At 38.8% G+C, this 22,080-nt stretch overlaps 2 protein-coding genes across 2 annotated transcripts in view; both read right to left on the reverse strand.

Moving 5' to 3' along the window:
- Positions 1–9,295, reverse strand: part of stat2 (signal transducer and activator of transcription 2) — a 9,744-nt gene extending 449 nt beyond the window's left edge. The window contains exons 1-24 of the mRNA XM_035662190.1: positions 9,092–9,295; positions 8,527–8,658; positions 8,276–8,420; positions 8,065–8,160; positions 7,366–7,458; positions 7,186–7,264; positions 6,959–7,038; positions 6,696–6,847; positions 6,221–6,379; positions 6,036–6,125; positions 5,653–5,712; positions 5,492–5,512; positions 5,283–5,376; positions 5,022–5,069; positions 4,818–4,901; positions 4,571–4,669; positions 4,333–4,468; positions 3,299–3,351; positions 2,820–2,905; positions 2,605–2,741; positions 2,313–2,501; positions 1,717–1,771; positions 1,426–1,517; positions 1–222 (exon numbers count right to left, since the gene is read on the reverse strand). Of these exons, the coding sequence (XP_035518083.1) occupies positions 5–222; positions 1,426–1,517; positions 1,717–1,771; positions 2,313–2,501; positions 2,605–2,741; positions 2,820–2,905; positions 3,299–3,351; positions 4,333–4,468; positions 4,571–4,669; positions 4,818–4,901; positions 5,022–5,069; positions 5,283–5,376; positions 5,492–5,512; positions 5,653–5,712; positions 6,036–6,125; positions 6,221–6,379; positions 6,696–6,847; positions 6,959–7,038; positions 7,186–7,264; positions 7,366–7,458; positions 8,065–8,160; positions 8,276–8,420; positions 8,527–8,657 (2,397 nt within the window). The 5' untranslated portion in view covers position 8,658; positions 9,092–9,295 and the 3' untranslated portion in view covers positions 1–4. The remainder of the gene's footprint in view (positions 223–1,425; positions 1,518–1,716; positions 1,772–2,312; positions 2,502–2,604; positions 2,742–2,819; positions 2,906–3,298; positions 3,352–4,332; positions 4,469–4,570; positions 4,670–4,817; positions 4,902–5,021; positions 5,070–5,282; positions 5,377–5,491; positions 5,513–5,652; positions 5,713–6,035; positions 6,126–6,220; positions 6,380–6,695; positions 6,848–6,958; positions 7,039–7,185; positions 7,265–7,365; positions 7,459–8,064; positions 8,161–8,275; positions 8,421–8,526; positions 8,659–9,091) is intronic.
- Positions 9,296–13,690: 4,395 nt separating this feature from the next.
- Positions 13,691–16,410, reverse strand: apof (apolipoprotein F). The gene is made up of 2 exons (XM_035661289.1): positions 16,245–16,410; positions 13,691–15,627 (listed from the first exon to the last, which is right to left on the reverse strand). Exon 2 carries the CDS (start codon positions 15,593–15,595, stop codon positions 14,282–14,284), a length of 1,314 nt encoding a protein of 437 aa, XP_035517182.1. The 5' UTR covers positions 15,596–15,627; positions 16,245–16,410; the 3' UTR covers positions 13,691–14,281.
- Positions 16,411–22,080: the final 5,670 nt, after the last annotated feature.

The following is a 22,080-nucleotide window of genomic DNA, read 5'->3' on the forward strand; positions in this document are numbered from 1 at the left end:
AGGCTCATTGGAAAATACTTCCACAGGACTGTGGGGACAGGCAATTAAATCCTTGAAAACTGAAATCAGGCAGCCCCGAACCTTCAGGCAAGATTTCTGAGTCAACAAAGATGTTGGGGTTGTTGAGATACATCAGTAAATCCTCCTCTGGGGTTGCAACAGAGTCGGACAGCATGGGATCAGGTTGATAGATTTCCTGACACTGAGGATTCTCGTTTTGTTCTGAGAGCAGAGAAAAGGACAAGAGAAAGGTATTGTTTCAGCTGTCATGGCTGTGTTATTTTTGCTACTGCTTTCACTGAGGAAATGAGAGTGTCAAAAATGTGATGTGCAATGCAACCCACCCTCCCGCAAAAGACAGGACATACTGATGCAGTGGGAACAATACCAGAAGCACTTGATTATACTCATGAATTACATGCAGTGTTAGTACTTTGCCTTTCAGCTCATCAAATTATTCAAGTTTTTTAAGCACGGTTTAATTTTAATACCTACCGGTACACTTGGTTTATGTTTAACTCGATTAGTATGTCAAATAAAAGTACTTGTCCTGTGCTATAGGCTTAATTACAGCAGTCATACTTATATAATTCAACAGTTTTGGAAATACAATATATACTTACTCGCTGAGGCCACAGCAAGCACTCGCTTAGCTTAGTGACTGGAAACGGGGCAACAGCAAGCCTGACTGTCAAATGGTAACAAAATCTACCAAACAGTACATCTAAAGCTCACTAATTAACACGTTTCAGACTATGTCTTGGTTCTGAGGAGTTGCCAGGCAACCAGAAGAGACTCCAGGAAGCTACTGGTCATGTCCAAGAAACAGCCCAGCACATAACCTCTCGTCTCAACCTCTCAACCTGTTTTTGTATGGAATTAATAAAAATGTAGAGTATTTCCCCAAATACCTCAAGGATCTGCATGCAGTCAAAAGAAAAAGTTTCTATACGTCTTTTCAAGCCATTAAAAAAATATTGAAATTTAATCACAATTACTCCTAGTGATAATAATAATAATAATAATAACAAAGCCATTTTACCTTTCATTTTGTGATTGATCGTTACTCGTGGTATTGTTTAACCCATGGCTCTATGCATTTCTATTTACAGTTTTTTTGATTGATTGATTTCAACACATTCACCAAGCAAAGTGTTAAAGTGCTCAAGCATCAGAAAGTAGAATCAGTAGAATTTTTACATTCAACAGAGCAGACTACAGTATGTATGCATGCACCAGAAGTCGCATCCACAACCCAAATTTCTGTAAGTTAAACGTTTAACAATTTCATAGCCGTCCCCTGACATCTATCTACACCACAAGGCCAAAATAGAGAGGGCAACACAAAGCTCTGTCACGAAGGGGAGCAATTTGTTTGATGAGGTTTTTTAGCTGGATGGGACAGCAAGGAGAGCCATGACTCACCAGCTGCCTCTCCACACAGGCCATTCATTGGCTCCAGGCCTTCACCCTGTGCCATGTCAGAGGGCATGGGTGACCTAGCCTCCAGTGTGTTCCTACATGACCAATGACAAACAGTCATTACAACCTTGCTCTTGACACAAAAAAAGGCCGTGAGCACACTGCTTCTTAGATGAAGTGAGTGCATTTTTAGTTTGTTGTTTCTGTATAAATAGCATATTATATAGCGACTATTTTTATTCAAACAACCAAGATGCTGTAAGCCTGTCTGGAGAAAATGAATAATATACTTACTCCTTTGAAACAAACATCAGCTTGGTTTTGATGTACTTTATGAAAGGACTGTCATCTGAAAGACAGAGAGATGTGTGAGAGTTGAGATGTGATTCAATGTCATATTCATCCCCAACGTCAATATAGTGTCATTTTATCTGTGACTGCTGCAAAACCCCATTCATATAACTCTAACAAAAACAACAAATTACATGTGAGGTGTGTTTTTTGGAGGATTTCTTACTTAATTATTTAGGTCCAGTGTGTAACATTTAGAAGATATGTTGGTAGAAATGGAATACCATATTAATAGGTATGTTTTTATTAGTGGATAATCGCCTGAAAATAAGAATGGTGTTTTCGTTAACATGGAATGAGACGTTTTTATCTACAGAGGGAGCAGATCCTCTTCTACAGGGGCTGACATCTTGAACCGCCATGTTTCTACAGTAGGCCCGAACAAACAAAACCAAACACTGGCTCTAGATAGGGCCTTCCACATGTTTTGCTGGTTTTACAGCCACTATAGTTACAGCTGACTAACTTTACAGCTTGATGCCACTTAATCCTACACACTGGTCCTTTGGTGAGCAACACGAATAATTTGATGCTTTTACCTCCACTCTTATCAGAGTAGTATTTTCCGAAAGCCTCGTCTTTAGGGGTGTTGGGATACAGGTAAACAAGAGGATTTTCTGGGATGTTTTCAGCTTCTAAGATCTGGAAATTTCTGATGATTTCATGGAAGGGGATCTGGGAAAGGTCGACTTTGGTGAAGGGCTGGACTGTCTTTATGTCCGGCTCACCTACAATAGACAGAGGATGATCATTCACAGAAGCTTATTTGTATCTACCATGCAACAATTTCCAAATATTTTGTAGAATCATTATGAAATAAACATATCTCACCAGTTATGGTGGTGTCCACCCAGGAGAAGGTGATTCCTCCAATGACACTTTCACTGAAGCGCAATAAGAATGTGCCTCTTTGTTTTTTCTTCAGGAGGAACTTCTCTTTGCCTTTGCTCAGAAAGCCCATGATGTGGCTACAGTACAAATAAAAAGTCTCATATGAAACAACTGCCCTTTATTGAACCCAGAGAAACAGTGTTGAGTAAACATACCCATCCCTCCACAGGTCTTCAAGGTATGTTTTCACCATCACCAAGATGCCATCAAACCACACCCAGAAAGTGTCAGGAGTATTTTCCTACAATGTGGGTGGAAATCATCATCAAACACACCTGCAGAATATTCTCATAGACAATCAACACACACGAGTAAGAATCTACAGCCGTGTTAGCGGCTCTGTGAGGCTGTAATAATCACTGTGAGGAAAAACATCCTGATGTTTAGCAGGTGTTTACCATGTTTGATATCTTGGTTTACCATGTTAGGTAGCTGACATGTATATTAGCACTAAAGAAGAAATACATGAAGGGAATGTAATTAGTTGAACGACACTGAACAACATTTTTACGCAATGACGAAATGTACTGGCAATCCATCCAAAAGATGTTGAGACATTTCACTCAGTTATTAGGGTTAAGGCTAATCTTTTGGACCATGTTAAAATACATTCTCTAGGATTCAGTATTCTTACCTTGCTAAATTTTGACCACGCTACTTTGCAGGTGTTGTAGTCCTGTCCCTTTCCTGGTGGGATAGAAAATAAATGATTTATTATTCTCTCACTAAAAATATGCTTGCTGACCACGTCCCCCATATGATTCTCTCTGCTGCATTTTTTACATTTGGTGGGAGGGAGAGAGTTTAGTGACACTTGAAACAGCTGTAAATCTGGTCAAGTTGTGAGAGCTTACGGTACAATCACACTTTTTAGCTTGACACTGAGTGTGTGTTCCTTTACATCTAGTGTTTGCTTTGAATGATACAAAAGTAAAACTGAAATGAAGTTTTATAACTAAGTTCGGAAACAAAGACCACGACTCACACTCATCTCCACGCAAAAAGCACTTAAGCACACCTTATCTTCATTCCATCTTTGACTTAGTTTCCACATACTTCCTCCCCCAAACCCCTCTCTTTCTCCCCTCCACTGTCTTATTCAAATACAGGAACCACTGGGGCTCTTGACTAAAAATAAGAACAGAAGAAGAGTATCGGTTCCCTCCCACCATCTTGCCTGAACTCCTCCATCCATCTATCCACAACCATCCATCCGTTCATCCATCACCCTTCCTTCCCATACCCCTTTATCCTCAACCCTTTCCCCATCCCTTCATCCCTCCTACAGTTTATCATATTGGCTCATCTTCATCCATTATATGCAATAAACCATTATAATTCCATATGTTGGTGTGATCTTTGTTAGTGAAAAAAATGCATCCTCGTTCTGATCGGGGGAGAGCTGCAGTACAGTTCAGCACTATTTTGACACTATGTTTTAGTGATAAGAAGTGCTACTGAGGCTTGAGTTATTCTTTTTTTTTATATTTAAATGTAAAGCCAATCAGTCTTAAAATCCTAGATGCATTTGAGTAACAAAATCAGACCAGGGTGTTTCGAAATTTTGTTGACTCACAGATAAAATAATTAAGCCCAATTCATAGACAAAACAATCACAAACATAAGCAAAGACAAGCTACTGAAGCACAACACAAAAGCAGGATTTACCAAAGAGTTTGTGTGCAATCATCTCCAGCTGGGTGTCATTCAGACCACGTTTAGTGGCAGAGAGAAACTGCCAGCTCAACATCTCTCCAAACACCGGCCAAGGGGCTGCAGGAGAGTTTGCAAAGAACATGACATCCTGCAGAAAAAGACAGACATTAACAAACACATAACCCTTCTAATAGCATAACTGAACTGCAAAATGCCACATGGTCTGTGTAAAGTCATGGGGATCTCTCACCTTGGTGTTCTGACAGAGCATGTTGAACCAGAGGACAGACGCCCAGGCGCTCTGCTGCTGGCTGGAGTTGGAGATGATGACCACCGGGAGGGAGGAGGCCTAAGTTGGGTGCCAGTGAAGAACACACTTTATTTAAGTCAATCATAATTATAAAGAGCCTACATTAACCTACATGTTAAGAATATATGTAGGCTATTCTTTATTAAAGCCGGACATATAACAAGAAGAGAAGCAGAAGAAACTCTACCTGCAACTTAACTGACAAGCCTTTCTGCTCAAATACAGTGTCGAAGTAGATGATGTGCAGCTCCTCTGTGACACTGAGGGAGATCTGTCAACACACACGCAGATCATTATTTGGTTGTTCACATCTGCTTGAATTATGAATTTCTGAGTTGTAAGCACAAATGGGATCTTCAGTTCCAATAATAATTTGCCAAAGTCAACTCACATCACTGACTCCCTTGCCGCCAGCTCCAGACTTCTGCTCCTTCAGAGTCTACAGACAAATAATATTACATCAGTCACACAATATTACCACCTGAGATTAAAGAGTGATTAGTGTTATTTTAAATGTTCATCTTTTAATCACTTTAGTTTAGCTGCTAGAGACTGCTGAAGTATGTGACAGGATTTAACCTTTACATAATTCAGATGCCAAAATTGCATGAAAGGCTTTATTTTTCTCTCTTCTCAAATCATTATCGCTCACCAGATGTCTGAAGTCTGCCACCATGCCTCCACTCTGGCTCTCTGCCATGTTCAAGGCTTTGGTTGTGGTGCCCAGAACATTAAAACGGCGATATCTACCAACATACCAGGTGTTTAGTAAAAACAAATTCACCTCAAAAAGAAAGTTCAATGTGGTTTTTCTAGAACTTGAAATGGAAGCTGAAGTTGAAAAAAAAAAAAAAAACTCACCCTTTGATCTGAGGAGCCTCCCTAATTTCAAGGGGTAGAAAAAAAGAGCAGTGACCACAAGGGGGAAACCAAACATCTTCCTCTATTGTTTAAGGTTAAGAACTAACTTTTGCAGGGTTGCTCCGTAGTAAAATTAACTTAAACTAAATAAGGAATCTCACCTGTCCATAGACACATTCACTTTCATGGAGTGGTTCAGCTCAGGAAACTTAACGAGAAGTCTGAAAATATTAAGTCAGTTGTGAGATTTTAGAACTTAGAAGATAGTAAACAGGAAACTTTGACAAACAGGAAAAGGGTTACACTTTGGAACAAAACAATTGCTACATTAAAGTCACATTTAGGCAAAGGATAGAGGGCTCTACAGAAAGGGATTAAAATATCATAGTTCTGCTTATTATCCTCCTGAACATTGCTACTGATTACCACATCACAATGACTGCACTGAACAGAATGTACCTAGTGTACAAAGTCTAGACATATAGATTACCTTACAAACATACTAAAAGTAAATGGTAGTGGTTGCCTGGAGTGGCACACTGACCTCGTCTTGACAGAGAACTGGACGTTTGTGCGGAGCACCAGGGGTCCTTTGCCCTGAGGCATGGATGGCTGAGTCTCAACCACAAAGGAACTTCAGGAAACAGTAAAAAAATAATGTCAGGAAACTTCACAAGGAAATCATAAGATGGCAAGAAAGTGTAAGAAAATGTATCCTAAAAGAGAGACCTCTTGAGTAAGTCTTTCAAAAGAGTATCTGCTCTCTTCTCCAGTGCAGGTTTTTGGGCCTTCACAGGGTCGTTGGCATAGGACACTTTTCCAACCAGCTCGTCCAGCTTACCAAGAAACTCACGCACCTGGAACACAGACACTGCCACACAAGTGAACCTACAAAACAAGACAAAAAGGACAAAAGTGATGATGCTCACACACATCTTAGTAAAGGGTAAAAAAAACATGTTACTTGTTAAAACACCTCCAAATGAAGATGACTGTGGTGGTAATAGTGGTGGCATGTCTCAAATTTCAGCTGTGAGACATTTTCACAGTCTCTGTCCTGGCTTTGTGATTTTATCAAATTAAAATAATGACAGCATATCTTTAACCTATCTAGCAATACATTTACAGAGGTATTACTGATATAATGATGTGCTGTTAATGCCAAAGATTAAAACTGATGTGGAGCATGTGAAGATGAACATACCAGTTTTCTAGCTGATCCAGACAAACATTGTCTGGAGCACCAATGTAGGCTTTCTGCTGCCTCCTCTGCCAGTCCACAAGCTCCTGCTTCACCAATATTTCGATCAGGTCCTCAGCCTTGTCCAAGAGTTTATTTAAATCTGATAATGTGCTCTAAGAAGATGATTGTATGAGACAAAAAATGGAAAAAAGAAAGGCAAAATTAGGGAAAGAACTGGACTTATAAGATGAAGGTGTTACTTAAAAATGTTAATTACTCCATACCTTTCTACATTCATTCAGTTTGTTGACAAGTAACTGAAAAACTTTCACTTGTTCTTTCTTTACGGCCTCATCTACCGCAGCTGCATAACCATTTCCACAGTGGGATCACAGTTTCCATATAAGACAAGCCAAAAGAGAACACACAGCTGAATCATGCCATTTTATTACTCATCCTCAGAAAATATGATCAGAGCATGCAAATATAACCTGAACCTTAATCTACTCACCTTCCATCTTGTGTGTTTGGTATTTAAAATCAAACTCATCTTGCTGCTCCTCCAAACATAACATCGTATGTTCCATGCACTATATGCCAAAAGTACAGAGAAAAAAAATTAGGAGGATAAACGGTGATATTTGTCACCTACAAAGCACAACATAATGACATAAAGCAACAAAATCTGCACCTGTACTTCATTCCTGAGGCCGGCCATTTTACGTTCAAGGTCCTGCTGGCTGCTTGTCTCCATTGCTTCCTGCTCTACGCACAAAATCCTGACCTGGGACAAGGAAAAGTTGAAGGAGGAGCAGGTATAGAGATTTCAGATGTATTAATGGTTAATACTGTTGCAGAGAAAACAATACATGTGAGTGAAAGCAGCAGTTAAAACAATGTCACTGCTTGGTGGAAAATCTTCGCTTTTTAGCCCACACAGTCCTGTAGTTTGTACATGTGGCTCTTCCTAAATACGTAACTGCAAATACATTATTCAGAACTGGAAACAGACAAAAATGTATAATGGAAATTCAGACTGGACACCTTGAACATTTCCTTTCTAAACTTGGTTTTAAATGTGTAAATACTTTGACTTAAGTTACAGTGGCGCAGCAGACACACAGCACATCTGCACATATGACACAATAGCTGATCATTGAGTCCCACTGTACATGCAAAAAGAGCCAAAACATGCCAATGTATTTAGTGACCATATGAGAAAATATTTGTTTGTAAAAAAATAAATATCTGGTGTCAACTGACATTTTCTATAGCAATATGTGTGCAATTGTTTTCATTTGCATTCTGTTTTAATTAAAATGTTGTATGAGCAGCCCATGTATTATACATGACATAGCAGCACTGTCAGTTAATAAAATATTGCCCTAACCTGCTCGGCCAGATCAGCGCTCTGCAGGATTTCCTTCTCTTTTTCCAGAAACCAGAGGATTGTGCTTGCCAAGGCACACGGGTCATTCAAGTACCTCTGTCAGGGGAGAGAAGTCAGAAAACCATTATAGTCCTCATATTCAGTGAGATATTTCCTATTTAAAAGACGTTATCCAATGCTTTTGTTTTGCACAAATCTTATCCAAACAAACCTGAAAATTCTGTTTATAGCGTCTAATGTTGTGTTGGAGTAAGAATGACTCCTCCTGAATAAAGCGGCTGTGCTGGATATCCAGGTTCTCTAGCAGGACCTGGAACAGCACCATAGCCAAATCATGATCCCGTGCTGCTCGTTGCCTAAAAAACAAATACAAGAAACAATCAGAGTATTTTACAAGTCGGGTAATCTACTATAATTCTTGAACAATGATATAAGGGGGGAAAAGAGATAGTGCTGCCTTACCATTCCTGCTTCTCTATCCAGACTGACAGGTAGTGCCGAACATCCATGGGTAAAGCATCCCTGTCATAGAGCTCATGTAACTGTTGTCTGTACACAGCAGGCAGCTGCCTCAGTCTCTCCCACTGAGTCATCCTAAGGTAGATCACACAAAGCAAACCTCATTTATGAGTATGTATAAGAGTACTTGTGCCGACCTGCCCTGATAGACTGTCATTGCACCATTAATGTGAATTTACATGTGACGCCCTCATACAAGTCTGCAGATCAACAGACTTGTTGAGAAGATATGACCTAACAACAAACATTTAAACTTTTTGCCCTTTTCGATATAAATAACGTACATGACAAAGTGGACCGTAACAATAACTGCCTGTTGGGAAGATTAGGGGACAAAACAAAAAAAAAAGGAGCTGTTAAATATGTTGACATTACACTTCATGTAAGTTTACATGTATTGACTGCAAATATTGATGTTTTTAACAAACTATTATAAGTTGAGACCGAGTATACTGTATTTGTGTGTTAGCTAGCTCTGTTACCAATGAGTAATACCACCTTTACTCACCTTACTTTATGCTGTCAGTCCGAGTCCACTGAGAAATATCTTAATAACGCTTACTGGTAATTTAAAAATGGCGCATAGCTAACTCTTGTTTCTTGCTTTATTCGCTCGCTGTAGCTGCTCTCAAACGTTAGTAAAACAAAACAACTTCCAACACAATGCAGGCGTGTGAATGTTATTTCCGTCTTCTTTTGCACTTCGTCCTCTCTTCCATTGGATAACCGTTAATCCCTCCCAGGTCGTTCTTCACAAGCGAACCACGGGCGCCATTTTGTGTCTGACACAAGTGCCCGTTATGGCGGTTGAGAGCCGAAATGTCCGCATCCGCTCGCACAGTTTCCTCGTGGGCTCAGAGCTAACCGCTCATTGGTCGAGCCGGACACAGAGCAGCACGCGCCATTGGTACACTCCTACGTCAGTCTGCAGCGGGGGGGGCGTGGTCAGCAGAATAGAAACTTACGGCCTCGGTTTGAAGATTTCCCGAGAAATGACCGTGTGACGTTGCGAAAGTGACGAAGTGAGCATGTGACGCACTTTTCTCCAGACCAGTAAACAACAGAGCAGCTTGTGTGTTGGGACTGGTATTATGAGGGGCTTTGTAATAACTGCGGAGGATCTTAATGGCGAATGCGCCATGTTCGTGATTTCCAAAATAAAACCTCCAAATGCAAATTACTCTACCATGTTTCACCAAACAAATGGGTCATGTGGTTTGTCTCGTGCAAATCGTCATCTCTGTAAATTTTGGGTCGTATATATTTTTTTGTGTATGTTTGCAGGATATTAAACTGATATTTTAATGTCACAGAGTGGAACTTTTTGTTTTTTAAGCTTTATTTGCAAACATGAACAATACATGAACAGACAACGCCAGGGGACAGACAGAAATTATACATTAGACATTATACACAAGAAAACACTTATGGAATCTACTTTTGTGTCTGTGATTGATTACATATTGATTGTGACATACTGTGTATGCATTTTATTGTATATCCTCCATTTAACGGAGCTTTCAGTGTACCACGCATCTCTACACTTTAAAGTCCCTCACTCATCATTGCATTCTGGTTTTGTGTGTTGGAGACCGTTGACCACTCGCAGGCAGCAGCGCTGGTACATTTTCATTTATTGAAGAGATACTGGGTAAACTTCCAACATACAGTATCTCTGTAACCTGCTCTGTCTCAGCTCTGGTAGCTGGTTGCTCTTTAATGTACCCAGGGTTTTGACAGATCTGGGGAAGACTGTATTTTCTCACGATGCACCTTGTGTTTTATTATTTTTATGTTGTATTTTAATATGTTGTGATCTTGACGACTGCTACATTGGCCAGTTTTCTCTTGTAAAATAGATTTTTGACCTCAATGGGACTTCCTGCTAAAATAAATAAAAAAACGTTTTGTTTACATTTGTATTGTACTGTAGAGTCCAAAGGAGTTCCCACTCTTACCACTAGATGTCATACTTGACACACCGGAAATTAGTGTGGATTTGGCTTAATCGATAATAAACTGCCAAACTTGGCAAAAACAAATCTTTGTATTGTTGTTGTTGTTGTCGTAGAAATTTTGAGTTTACAATTCACCACAACCTAACACCCAAAAATGGCTTGGACCAGACATATATTACGTACAATTTTAAGATTATTTTAATTAACTTTTTTCATTTAGCTCTGCAATGATATTTTCTGTGACTTTGGTCTCCCTTTGTGTTGGTCTTAAGACAGTTTAAGGATATTGAATGTACAAAATATCATCAATTCAACCATGTGTAATGTGTGTTTGTAGATAAACAATGTAGAGGACAGAGTCGTCCTCAGCCCTGGACTATAAACAGAGTGATATGTGTAATGCACAGGTACAGGGGTTGGGCTCTGTTACACAGCCTGTATAGAAATAAATGTCTAAGTGCAGTTTATGCTACAGATTGTTAAATTCACAACCAACTTCCTGCAGTTATTTGGAAGTGTTCATTTGTAATTAACACATTTTCCTGTAGCTTTGTTTTCAGCACAAAAGGAGGGCCACGGCATAAAGTACATTTAATTACAAACATAAAACCAAGTCCCCATAGAGATGGATGGTAAATAAATCTACATTAAAACAGTGATAATATTTACATAAAATAAAATTGTGAATAATGGGCAGTGGAAGCATTTTACTCTGCTACACTGACAATTAGCTACTTGATTAAATGGATGAAATCACTCAAATAGATCCATTGTGAACTTGCCAATTCATACTGAAAAAGGGCGTCTTGCCCGAAACGTCCGTGTAGCAAAATTAAAAAAGATGAATGGAAGTGTTGTCCTAGTTCTTCACTCATGAAATTATTCCCAAAGCACACAGACCAAGAACTGAATATAAATTTACTCGTAGCCTATTTTATTTCAATAAACCCAACTCTCTATTTAGATCACTTTTTTTTATCACTGATTTGCTGTAACATTTATCTCAATACCTTAAGCTTGTTAAAGTATAATTATGTACCCTTTTCTGTCAGCCATGATTTGGTTCCTTTAAAATTAAACAAAGGGTAGTTTTCTGACAGAAATGATACCCCTATCTCTCTGTGTGTATGTTGTTGAGTGGTGTACTTACATTATCCAAAGTCCTCTGCAGTAAGACCTCAATCTGTGAAATCAGTGACAGAAATAAACAACTGTATCAGTCTGGAACAAACACTCATATTATTTGGAAATGCTTGCGCGGAGGTGGATGAGAACATTGATCAGAAGGGGGATCAATTGAGAGGAAGGATGTCAGAGTAATGGCAAAAAAAAGAAGGATTATGAATTCTCATTGTGGACGCACTGACATCTGATTAGGTGCAGGGCTGCAGGGCCAATCAGAGTGCACTATGCAGGAGGCTGCCACTCCTCGCAACAAGAGAGAACTTTTTTATATTTTATGCTGCACAGCAAGGTATCAGAAGTATTAGCATTAGTCTTACTAGTAGTAAGAGCAGAAGTACTGACAGTGGCAACACCAGTACTACTACCAGTAATTACACCAATCATCTATAACTGATCATGGCTGATTGGTGTATACCAATAAGCAGAAGTTGAAGTAGTATATTAGTAGTGGTTGTCGCCAAAGTAGAAATCAGGGTTACTTTAAAAATGTAATTTCGTCAGTAACCTAAACCAAGTATTGTGTTCTGTTGGGGATTATATTGATTAAAGAAAACCTGGTTTGTTCCTTAGGCCTATCTCTTTTTGCTAAATTTAGAGAGCTAATGTATATACAGTATATATATATATTATAGGTAGCTACTAACTGGATGCATCAACCTGACCAGTTTACTGAGAAATTAATAATTTTGGGTTGGATTGAGAAATACAGACGTATCTGTTTGGTAAATATGTGAGAGCAAGGTTCACAGGATGGAGCTCAGAATCAGAGCAGAGATTATGTATTACCAATCGTTAATTCACCTGAGCTTTTGATCAATAACTAGCCAATTCGCTCTGTTCTGATGAACATAATAAAATCCATGCAGCCATATGACATTATCTCTGGACAGGTCACACCCAGACAAACACACTGAACTTCCATGTCTGTGGTCTGTGGTAGGAAAATCAGATAGAAACAGAGAGAACATACAACAGCAGAGAGGTCTCAGCCAACTGGTGTCAAATAGGCATAAAAAGATAGATATATTAATGATGGCCTTGTTATATTCATGCCGTCCCATATCCAAATAAATTAGCCTTTATTGTAATTTATAAGCCATACTTATCACTGTGGTTTACTTTTAATCTTTTGCCCTGGCACATAGATGCTTATAGTTACACATGCTCTTATCATAAATTTACGTGCTCCGACCTGATGTGTTAGACTGTTTGCATGTTAAGGAATGTTTGGAGAGGATGATAAGATCTGGAGCAGTGGTGAAGAGGCAGGCATTTTCTTTTATATATATTCCTTCATGTCTGCAGGAAGCTGCTTTACTTTCTTCTGACAGCATGTTGTGTTTTTTAAAATCAGCTTGCAGACATGGGACCTTTAATATGCTTCTAAAAGTCAATTATTGTATTCACATTAACCTATTAGCTTCAACCCAGTGTAGTAAAGATTATTATATTCTCAAATTCACAAATATAACATATATAAATAGATCTCCATAAACATGCAGATAAAAGAAAGGAAAGTTAAGTTATTTTAGGTAAGTAAGCTAAAATGTGCGACTGTTTATCTAACCTGCTGATCTCATGATGTTTTGGTTTGCTCTGGCACATATAATTTGCATTTGAAAATTGTAGTAGTGCACATTTTATTACTTTTTATTTATTTTTATTTTTTTGAGTGTATAGTGAATGTCGTCTTGAAATTGAGTAACCAGAGAAGTCTGCACACAGTAATTTGGCTTGTAGAAAATATAGCTTAATGTGAACATGCACATTAAATAATATTTTCTTGTGGTGTGCATACTTTCATACTGTTACATTTAGCATAAAATTGTGTTACTACTTTTAATAATAGAGTATGTATGTATTTATTTAATATAAAAACTACCACACTGACAGACTGTATGCACACAGATTTAATATACAATTTATTGACATTTAAAGAAAAAAAAACATATAAAACAACAACATTTAGTTCTCCATCTATTGTCCCTGCAATTATACCAGAGGTGAGAATGTGACCCTGACCTGACAAAATGTTTTGATGCGAGTGAAGAAAACAACAAGAGTGATGAAGGACAGTGAACAGAAGAAAAGACGCTGGATTGAGGGCAAAATCAGAGAGTTGAGGGATTGAAGGTTTAATTTCCTGAGACCAGTTCTTCAAAAGTTGCTGCTCAATATGATAAATTGTTCAACTATTTTATTCATTACAGACACAAAATAGCTATTTTTCTAAAAGTAAACAGGTTCAAACTTTATGACCTTACTTACTGTTATAACTAACTGACTTCATCTTCAATGAATTTGAATATTGTATCAAATCAAGTTTGCTTGCGCAGTCAAACACACTAACAAAAAAGTGTTTTCCCCCTTTCAGAACTGACTAATACATTAATGTGTAATCTTGTTCTCCAAATAATCTAGATTATAACCAGTTTATTACTCTTCAACCATGTCAGTTAACAAACATTGATCCTCATTGTTTTAAAACATGTACAACCTAATTCAAATGACATTTATTGCTTAAGCTTCAGAGGTTGATTTATTGATCCTGCAGTCTACTGGATGGTGATGACGCCCTCCTCCCAGCTGAACTGGTTCACCAGAACGTCGTCTTCCTGCTTCATGGAGTTGAGGAGATACCTGACACCAGCTTTCACGCCGGTCTTAACCCCTGCACCCAGCGCGTAGCCGGCCACCCCAGCAGTCCCCCCTGTGGCAACCATCAGAGCATCCGTGCCGAGGTCAACTGCACTGAGGATGGCTCTCTCCTTGGCTGTTTCAGAGCAGTTGACTGAGGCATAATACACAGCTGTGCCGAGGTTGTAGAGGGTGCTGACTGCAGGGATCCACTCCACCACGTTGTACACGCGCTCCTCACTTTTGTTGATGCAGCTCCTCTGGGGGCTTCGCTTCATCCGTCGACCTGAAGCTGTGGAGATCAAAACATCCTCCTCTTCACTGCACTGACGGATCCAGCATTCATACTCTGTGGATTCAGCGGGCAGGATGCGACTACCTTTCGTAAACACTGCCTGGTACTTCCCAGGTTTGAGTAGTCCACTGCTGGTCACACCAGCACACAGGACTCCCAGTCTCTCGCAGGTGCTCACAGCCTCCTCTACATCACCTGTGCCTCCTTCCACTGCTGTTCCAACCAGCATGGTGCCATTCACCCTGGTCCAGCCTTCACAATGCCCTTCCTGCTTGGAGGTACCTTCTTCCACCATGGCCAGCTGCTGGATGTTAAACATCACAGCATCTATGTGGCGCCCTGCTTGATCCCTCTCTGAAGGCGATGCTGCTGATGCAGGTGCAGGTGTAGATGCAGACTTGCTCATCCTCCTCTCTATCAGACCCTCCACTTCCATCAGGAGCTCCTCTGTATCCGCCACTCCCAGCAGGTCATACAGGTTGAGCACCAGGGTCTGCGCCTCCTGTGGGCAGCCTGCCACCACCAACACAGGCACTATAGAGAGACCTAGCAGCTCCTGGGGGAATATGGCGGAGGATGGGTCGTCCATGGTGCTGGCAGACAGCAGCTCCTCACAGCTGACGTTACCCTGAATGTGGAGATGATCTTGAACCTGACTCTGAAGCTTTGCCCTGAGGTCTGATATTATATGTTTGGCAGATCGGACTCTCTCCTCTTTTTGTGCAACCACTGATACAGGACCAGGTTTTTCTGCAGATGGGAGCTGGGGTTGGGATTCCAGGATAGACTGATGATCCTGTTTGGCTATCTCTCCATGGAAGTCAGGTCCTGGGAGCCGAGTGTTTCTCAGTGCCAGAGGAGGTGGGACCCTGCACAGAGCCTGTTCATTCAGCAGGAACTGGATCACAATCAGCCACTTCAACTTGGAGGACATCATTCCGCTCTTGTTAATGCTTTTTCCCAAAGCCACTACATTAAACACAGGAGCATAAAGAAAACAAGCCAACAACACGACAAATGAGTTCTCATTGTCCATACTGAATAAACAGCTTTTAAGAAAAGATTAGGTTTTTAATTAATTAGTTGGCTAGTATCTAGCCAGCGTTTAAGACCTGTTACACATGTTTATCTGTAAAACATATTAAATGATTCATACATTTTTATTTAGTAATATTTCTGCTACCACAATTAATCATTTTTCTGCATTGTAGGATTTTATATTTTTATTCCATTCTGCCTGCATGTGCATGTGGAGTAAAATAAGTTCATGAGTAGGTATTTTAAAATCTTGAGCAAAAACATTGATGAAAAAGTTTGTCCCACTAAGACTTCAGAGTCAACAACACTGGGAAAACATTGTCCCACTCTAAAATCAAACTAGAGAAATCTATGTTATGTTTTTAAAACATAACAAGGAGCAACACAGATAATCCCAATACAGAGCCTCCACACTGAGCTGAAACATTTATACAGCTCCTCTTTTTCCTGCACTGACTATAACTAAAAATAGAAATGTTGTTCCACCCACAACTTCATAATTCCATTGCCTCTTTTGATCCTGTGGTAGCTTTGTGTCCAGCACCTACCTTAATATCGGTCAGATCTGGAGTCCAGAGTGCAGCAGTGCGACCAAGATGGCTTCAGCATGCAGGATGCTTTTTTTGTTTTCCTTTTCCCCCTTTCTTCTCAAAACATGCATAGCAATCTTCTTTCTCTTTGCCTCCAATGAGAATCTCCTTCTTTACACATGACATCCCACAGCCCTCCCTCTGTCTCATCTGTCTTTCAGCTCCCTCTTCTCTTTGGCCTCATTGCTCAACAGGGAGATCAGGGCTTGAATATTGATTCATGTGGGGAAAGTCCATGTGTTCTTAAGCCGTTTTGTTTGTCTGCCCTGCTATCCTCTCATCCCCCTTGTCCCTCTGCTCCCTCTCTCTCAGTCGGTAGGTTTTGTTTTTGACCCAGATACTTGAAAGAAATCTTTCCTCATGCCGTTAGCAAATTTATCTCTTATACAGACAAGACCAGTGAGGAAAACAGAGGGCTATCTGAGGTAAAGAACTCATTCACAAAAGTATAATATATATGCAAATACGCCACATTATAATTGATTCACTGTCCATATATTTTTACATCTCAACACATCCCATTCATGTACTAATTTATTTAGAAAAGGACTTCTTTTATTCTCTTTTATTTTTCACAGCCCCTTTCACAAACACTATAGAAATTATTGTCCATCTCTTTGGCAATGAGAGGACCCAGAATAGCCTGACTTTGCCCTGGAGCATACGGTTACTGTCCTTCCAAAAAGTCAATTTCTATTGAGATAACAGCACTTCTTTCAGACTTATGACCATGCATTTCTTAAATCATCCACTTGGTTTTAAATTAGCTTGTAGTGCAATTCTGAACATTGGAAAATTTTAAATCTACAAAATTGGAGACACATGTTTTTTTTCGAACAGCAATGATATACCAATGTGACCAGAGACTCAGCAGGAAGTTTGTGTATAAGGATTTCTATGAAACAGATTATAATTCCTGTGAATATTGCATCATGTGTTTGGCCATTGTTCTATTAGCTCTTTGTTTAACTGTGTACCTTTCTAATGCAGGATGAGGCTGTTCAATGTAAGTGAAGGCTGTGTGAATATGGCTTGTGTTCAGGTCTTCATTCTGATCTTTTTATACACACAGGAGCATAAAGAAAAACAAGCCAACAACACAACAAATGAGTTCTCATTGTCCATACTGAATAAGTAGTATTTTTTAGAAAAGCTGACTTTTTATTTGCTTGATGTGGAAATGAATTGTCTTGTATCAAACCAGACCTGTACTTGTTTCTCTGCAGAGAACCTGACTGTTGTCAGCAATGCATGGGGAGTTTTGTTTATGACATATACAGTATATACATATATATACATATATATGTATATGCATAAAAACAAAGGATGGCCAACTTAACATACATTCTTAAGCAGCATCCTCTTTATATTGCTCTTTGACCAATATATCAATATCAATACAAAAGACCACTCTCATTTTATTCAGATGCAAATAATTTTGTCTTGTTCCCCTCCCCTTTTCTACTATACCTCCCTTCCTCTCACTTTCTTTCTGCTCTCTCTCTTTTTTTTTCTCTTTTACAGACACACACTCTCTCCCTCTCCCAGACACAAAATGGCTTCATCCTATTAGAGTACTCTAGGGTTTTTTTTCTCCTCCTTTCTAAACAGAAAAGCACAAGGCTCATTCAAGACCAAATGGGCCACAGTAGCCAAAAAAGATTCTCCATAGTGGAACGAAAGTCCGGGTTAGTTACCGTAGTTGATGTAGTCAAAGTTTTGTATCAGCAATGACTTTTTTCCCTTCACAATCAGGATTCTTGTCAAATGTGGCCTTTGAAACTGACCCTCAACAACTCATCCTAGATACAGTGCTATAGTTTGTGTAATGTGACATGTATCCATATATATGACCAAATATATGAATACAAAGACTTTGGACAGCAGTGTTTTACAAGAGTAAGCACCTAACCCTTTGTTGTTGTGCTGCTTTCTGTATGTGTATCACACGATTCTCTCAAGTACAGACCAGGAATATAAACATATCATATTACTCAGCAATCATTTACAAAGACATGGTTGAGCACCTAATCATTGTGCCCTACCCTTATGTCATATTTGTTTTAAGTTAAGTCAAGTTCAGTTGTGTAGTACCTTTCAAAAACCAAATAATCTAATATAATATATACAAATAATATACAAAACAACTTAATTTAATTTATTACTAATTATTAAACTTAATTGGTAACCAGTGCAGTGCTGCTAAAATGGGGTGATATGACAGGACCTTCTTGAGTTGGTCAATAATCTGGCTGCTGAGTTCTGGATTAATTGCAGTTGTGAGACTGAGTGAGCGTTTAGGCAGATAAGAAGAGAGTCACAGTAGTCCAGTATAAAACCATGTATGACTTTATCTGTGTAATTAAAATTGAGCATATGTCTGAAATGTTTCAGAACTGATTAAAACAAAGTTGGGTGACATTTCTTATGTGCTGCTCAAAGTTTAAGGACCTGATTTAAAAGAGCAAACCTTTGTTTTCTGGGAGTTTGTTCCAGATACGTGGTGCATAAGAACTGAATGCTGCTTCTCCATGTTTAGTTTTGACTCTGGGGACAGTGAACTGAACGGTTTATAACGTAGCAGCAGATGTATTTAGGTCCTAAACCATTCAGTGCTTTATAAACCAACAGAAGTACTTAATAGTGTTTGTTTGGCTGAGATACTTCACAGCTATAAGGAGCGATGTGTTACCACAGAGGACACTAACCAATATCATCCTTTGCCAGTGCTAAAAAATCCTGCAGTACACTTCCAGTTTGTCTTTCAGCTAAAACTCCACCTCAGAAAAAACAATATAGATATGCAATATAGAAAAAAATCTTTCACTGTTGGTATAGACAAGAGGGGGGATGCTGCTCCTCCACTGGCCCCTGCTGGAGATGGAGGGAGTGCCCTCAGCTACAGAAGTTAAAATCATTAAGATTACAGGCTGAAGCAAAAGTGTGTTCTGCCTACAAGTTAAATGTGGAGTTATTGGGTGATACGGCCCTCAGCATGCTGTTTGTTCTCATCTGTTTTACTCAGCGAGGCTGGACATAAGGAAGCAGCCCACTCGGTTTCACTAAGTGAACAATCGGCTGGCTGGTTTGTGATTCATAATGCTTAATTGGAGCACTGTTTTCGCAGTCATTTCTGTGGGGAACTGAGTAAAATTGACACTGGTTGATGGATAGGAATAACCCCCAGAGTCCAATCAAACATCAGAACGTGCTGATGCAAGGTGAGTGCTACACACAGATGTGGTGTGATTAGCCATCAGGGTTTGTGTCTTGAAGAGTATTAGCTCATTTGATGTGAGTCACCCTCATGATTCTTGATCACGCTGATAATCCCAGTGAAATTATCATGTTTGAGTATGTGAAGTTTTTAATGTTTAAAAAATTTTTGTTTTAGTCTAGTTTTTAACAGTTTCAGTTTTTTATATTATAATATTGGAGTATTTTTAATAATTAATTAATAATAAAAACATTTCCTGTATATTTCTATTGTTAGTTTTGTATGTACATAATATCCTTTCAGTTTTCTTTAGTCTAGTTTTTATTTTTATTTCAGTAAACTAAAATGTTTTTTTCCACACCTAGTTTTTGTTATATAGTGTTTGGAAGTTCATAGTGCCAAATTTATAAAATTATTTAAACCCTACATCAAAAATTTGCTAAATATGAATTGAAGCTGAAAGTACAACGTGGGTTTACTCTAATATAGTAACTATGGTTGCAATCTAGAAACATGGATGATGTTGTATAAATCCTTAAAGAAAAAAATGTAAAACATCTACAGTTTTAACTCCATATAAAGGTCATGTGATCCCAGTTTGCCTGAGGTACTTAAACTGTCAGCAGACTGAAATTTCTTGTCCTCCATTTGATTGTTTGGTTACTTTATAACTTTTTTGGTTTGTTTTATTCATGTTTACACTGCTGAGTGTCATTACGTATGCAGCAGTAATAATACAATCTTGTTATCTAACTATTTACTGTTATTCATATTTGTGTACATTAGGTACATTGTGTACATGAAACCTCCCCATCACACAATAGACGGACTGCTGCCGGTGTTTAACAAAACTAAACACAGCAACTTATTGCCCCAGGGTAATTTTCAACCTACAATGTGAAGGTTTTACATTTGTGGTGCTACCAGTTTGTCAAGTTCGTTTCATGGGTTAGGAAATGCCTCTTACAAGCATGAATGCACGCTCAAATGTATTCTTTTCTGAAGATCAGATCAGATCAGATTTCTTGTGAGCAATGTGACCCAAGCGATTCAAATAACTTTTTGAGGTGCTAATAAAGTGTGAATGATTTAGTCTTCTGGGGTTAACACACAGACACCAATTTGTTCTAGATTTCTAATTGTGATTAACCAATCAGGTTACATAAACAATAATAAATTATTAAACCATCTGTCAACCTGTAAAAGGAAGCTGTTTTTCTTACACTTTGTACAGATTAAACAATAAGGATAACATTCTTGCTGTTTCCTACTGTTTCCAGTCTTTGTGCTAAGCTAAGGTAACTGGCTGCTGGCTGTATCTTCATATTTAATGGACAGTATAAGAATAATATGGATCTTGACTAACTCATCACCAGAAAGAGAAGCATAGTTCCCAGAATGTCAAACTGTTTGTTTAATGTTGTCGCAGGTTTTTCACTTCACATTTTGTTCTACAAAGTAACATGTAACTGCAGCTTTAATGAGTCAATAAACCAGGATGAGCTACCCTAGTGCAGTGGTATAAAAAAGTAATTTTTAACTCTAACTACAGGATCTAAATCCTGTTTCCACAGAGAACCTTTAATGAGGCCATGTCGAGTTTGCCAGGGTGCTCCTAAACAACAACTTCAACCACAGCAGATACATGTAGTTTCCTTATAAAACTCAAAACTTCAAGACAATCAGGAAATCTGAAATTAAGTGTCTCATTATCCTTTAAATGCAAGCTCATGTGTGTGCTTAACTCAGATGGAAAAACAGCTTTTTTAATACATTCTAATGACAATTAGAGAGGGTTTATACAATTAATGAGGAAGAAACGATTGAAGGTTTAAATCTTTACAAACTAAAACAGTTTTACGCAAATGAGCCACAACAAAAAAGTTTGGTTAAAAAATGACACATCTACTGTATATACGACCCCTGCCGTGATATTGGCTGTCATAAACACAGTATGGGTCAGTAGAGTATGTAGGGGTTGTTGCTGTTCATACAACCTTTTAATTCCAGGTGGGTGTAATCCAACTTTTGACTTTTTGTCTGTGGAAAGAAGGGATCAGTCAGAAGGCTTCCGCTTGTCATTTGAGTGGTCATTGATTGAGAGAGTGTGGGAGTTATTTGGCTCTTTGCTCTTACACACCAGTCAATGACAGTGTAGACTGAACAGCAATATCCGTTGCAGGGCGTATGCTGTTTCCAAGTCCAGTCCACTCACACAGGCACATTATATGTTCAATTTCTCCTGGGACACACACACACACACACACACACACACACACACACACACATACATTTGTATTGTTTAACTTCCTCAATTTACTAAAAGATATAGAATAAATATTGATTTACGCATGAGGATTATTAGGACGTATTACCACGCTTCTTAATTGATTTTGTTTAAAAAGGTGTAGTACTGTATGTTTTCCCCCGACTTCAAAATACTAGGAAGATGCTGTGTAAGCTTGAGATACACTTTTGTGTGTTTATAACATGGTGGTTGGTATAATCAGTTATTATATAATAAAAGCGATAGGTGTTTAATTTTTGTGAACACAACCCAAATCAATTCTACTGTAT

The sequence above is a fragment of the Morone saxatilis genome, unplaced genomic scaffold (assembly GCF_004916995.1).
Source record: "Morone saxatilis isolate NCDOM2014 unplaced genomic scaffold, NCSU_SB_2.0 Contig18, whole genome shotgun sequence".
In the NCBI taxonomy this organism is placed as follows: domain Eukaryota; kingdom Metazoa; phylum Chordata; class Actinopteri; family Moronidae; genus Morone; species Morone saxatilis.

Bases quoted from the DNA above. Each gene is read 5' to 3' on its own strand.
- apof (XM_035661289.1), bottom strand. From the start codon at position 15,595: ATGATGTCCTCCAAGTTGAAGTGGCTGATTGTGATCCAGTTCCTGCTG.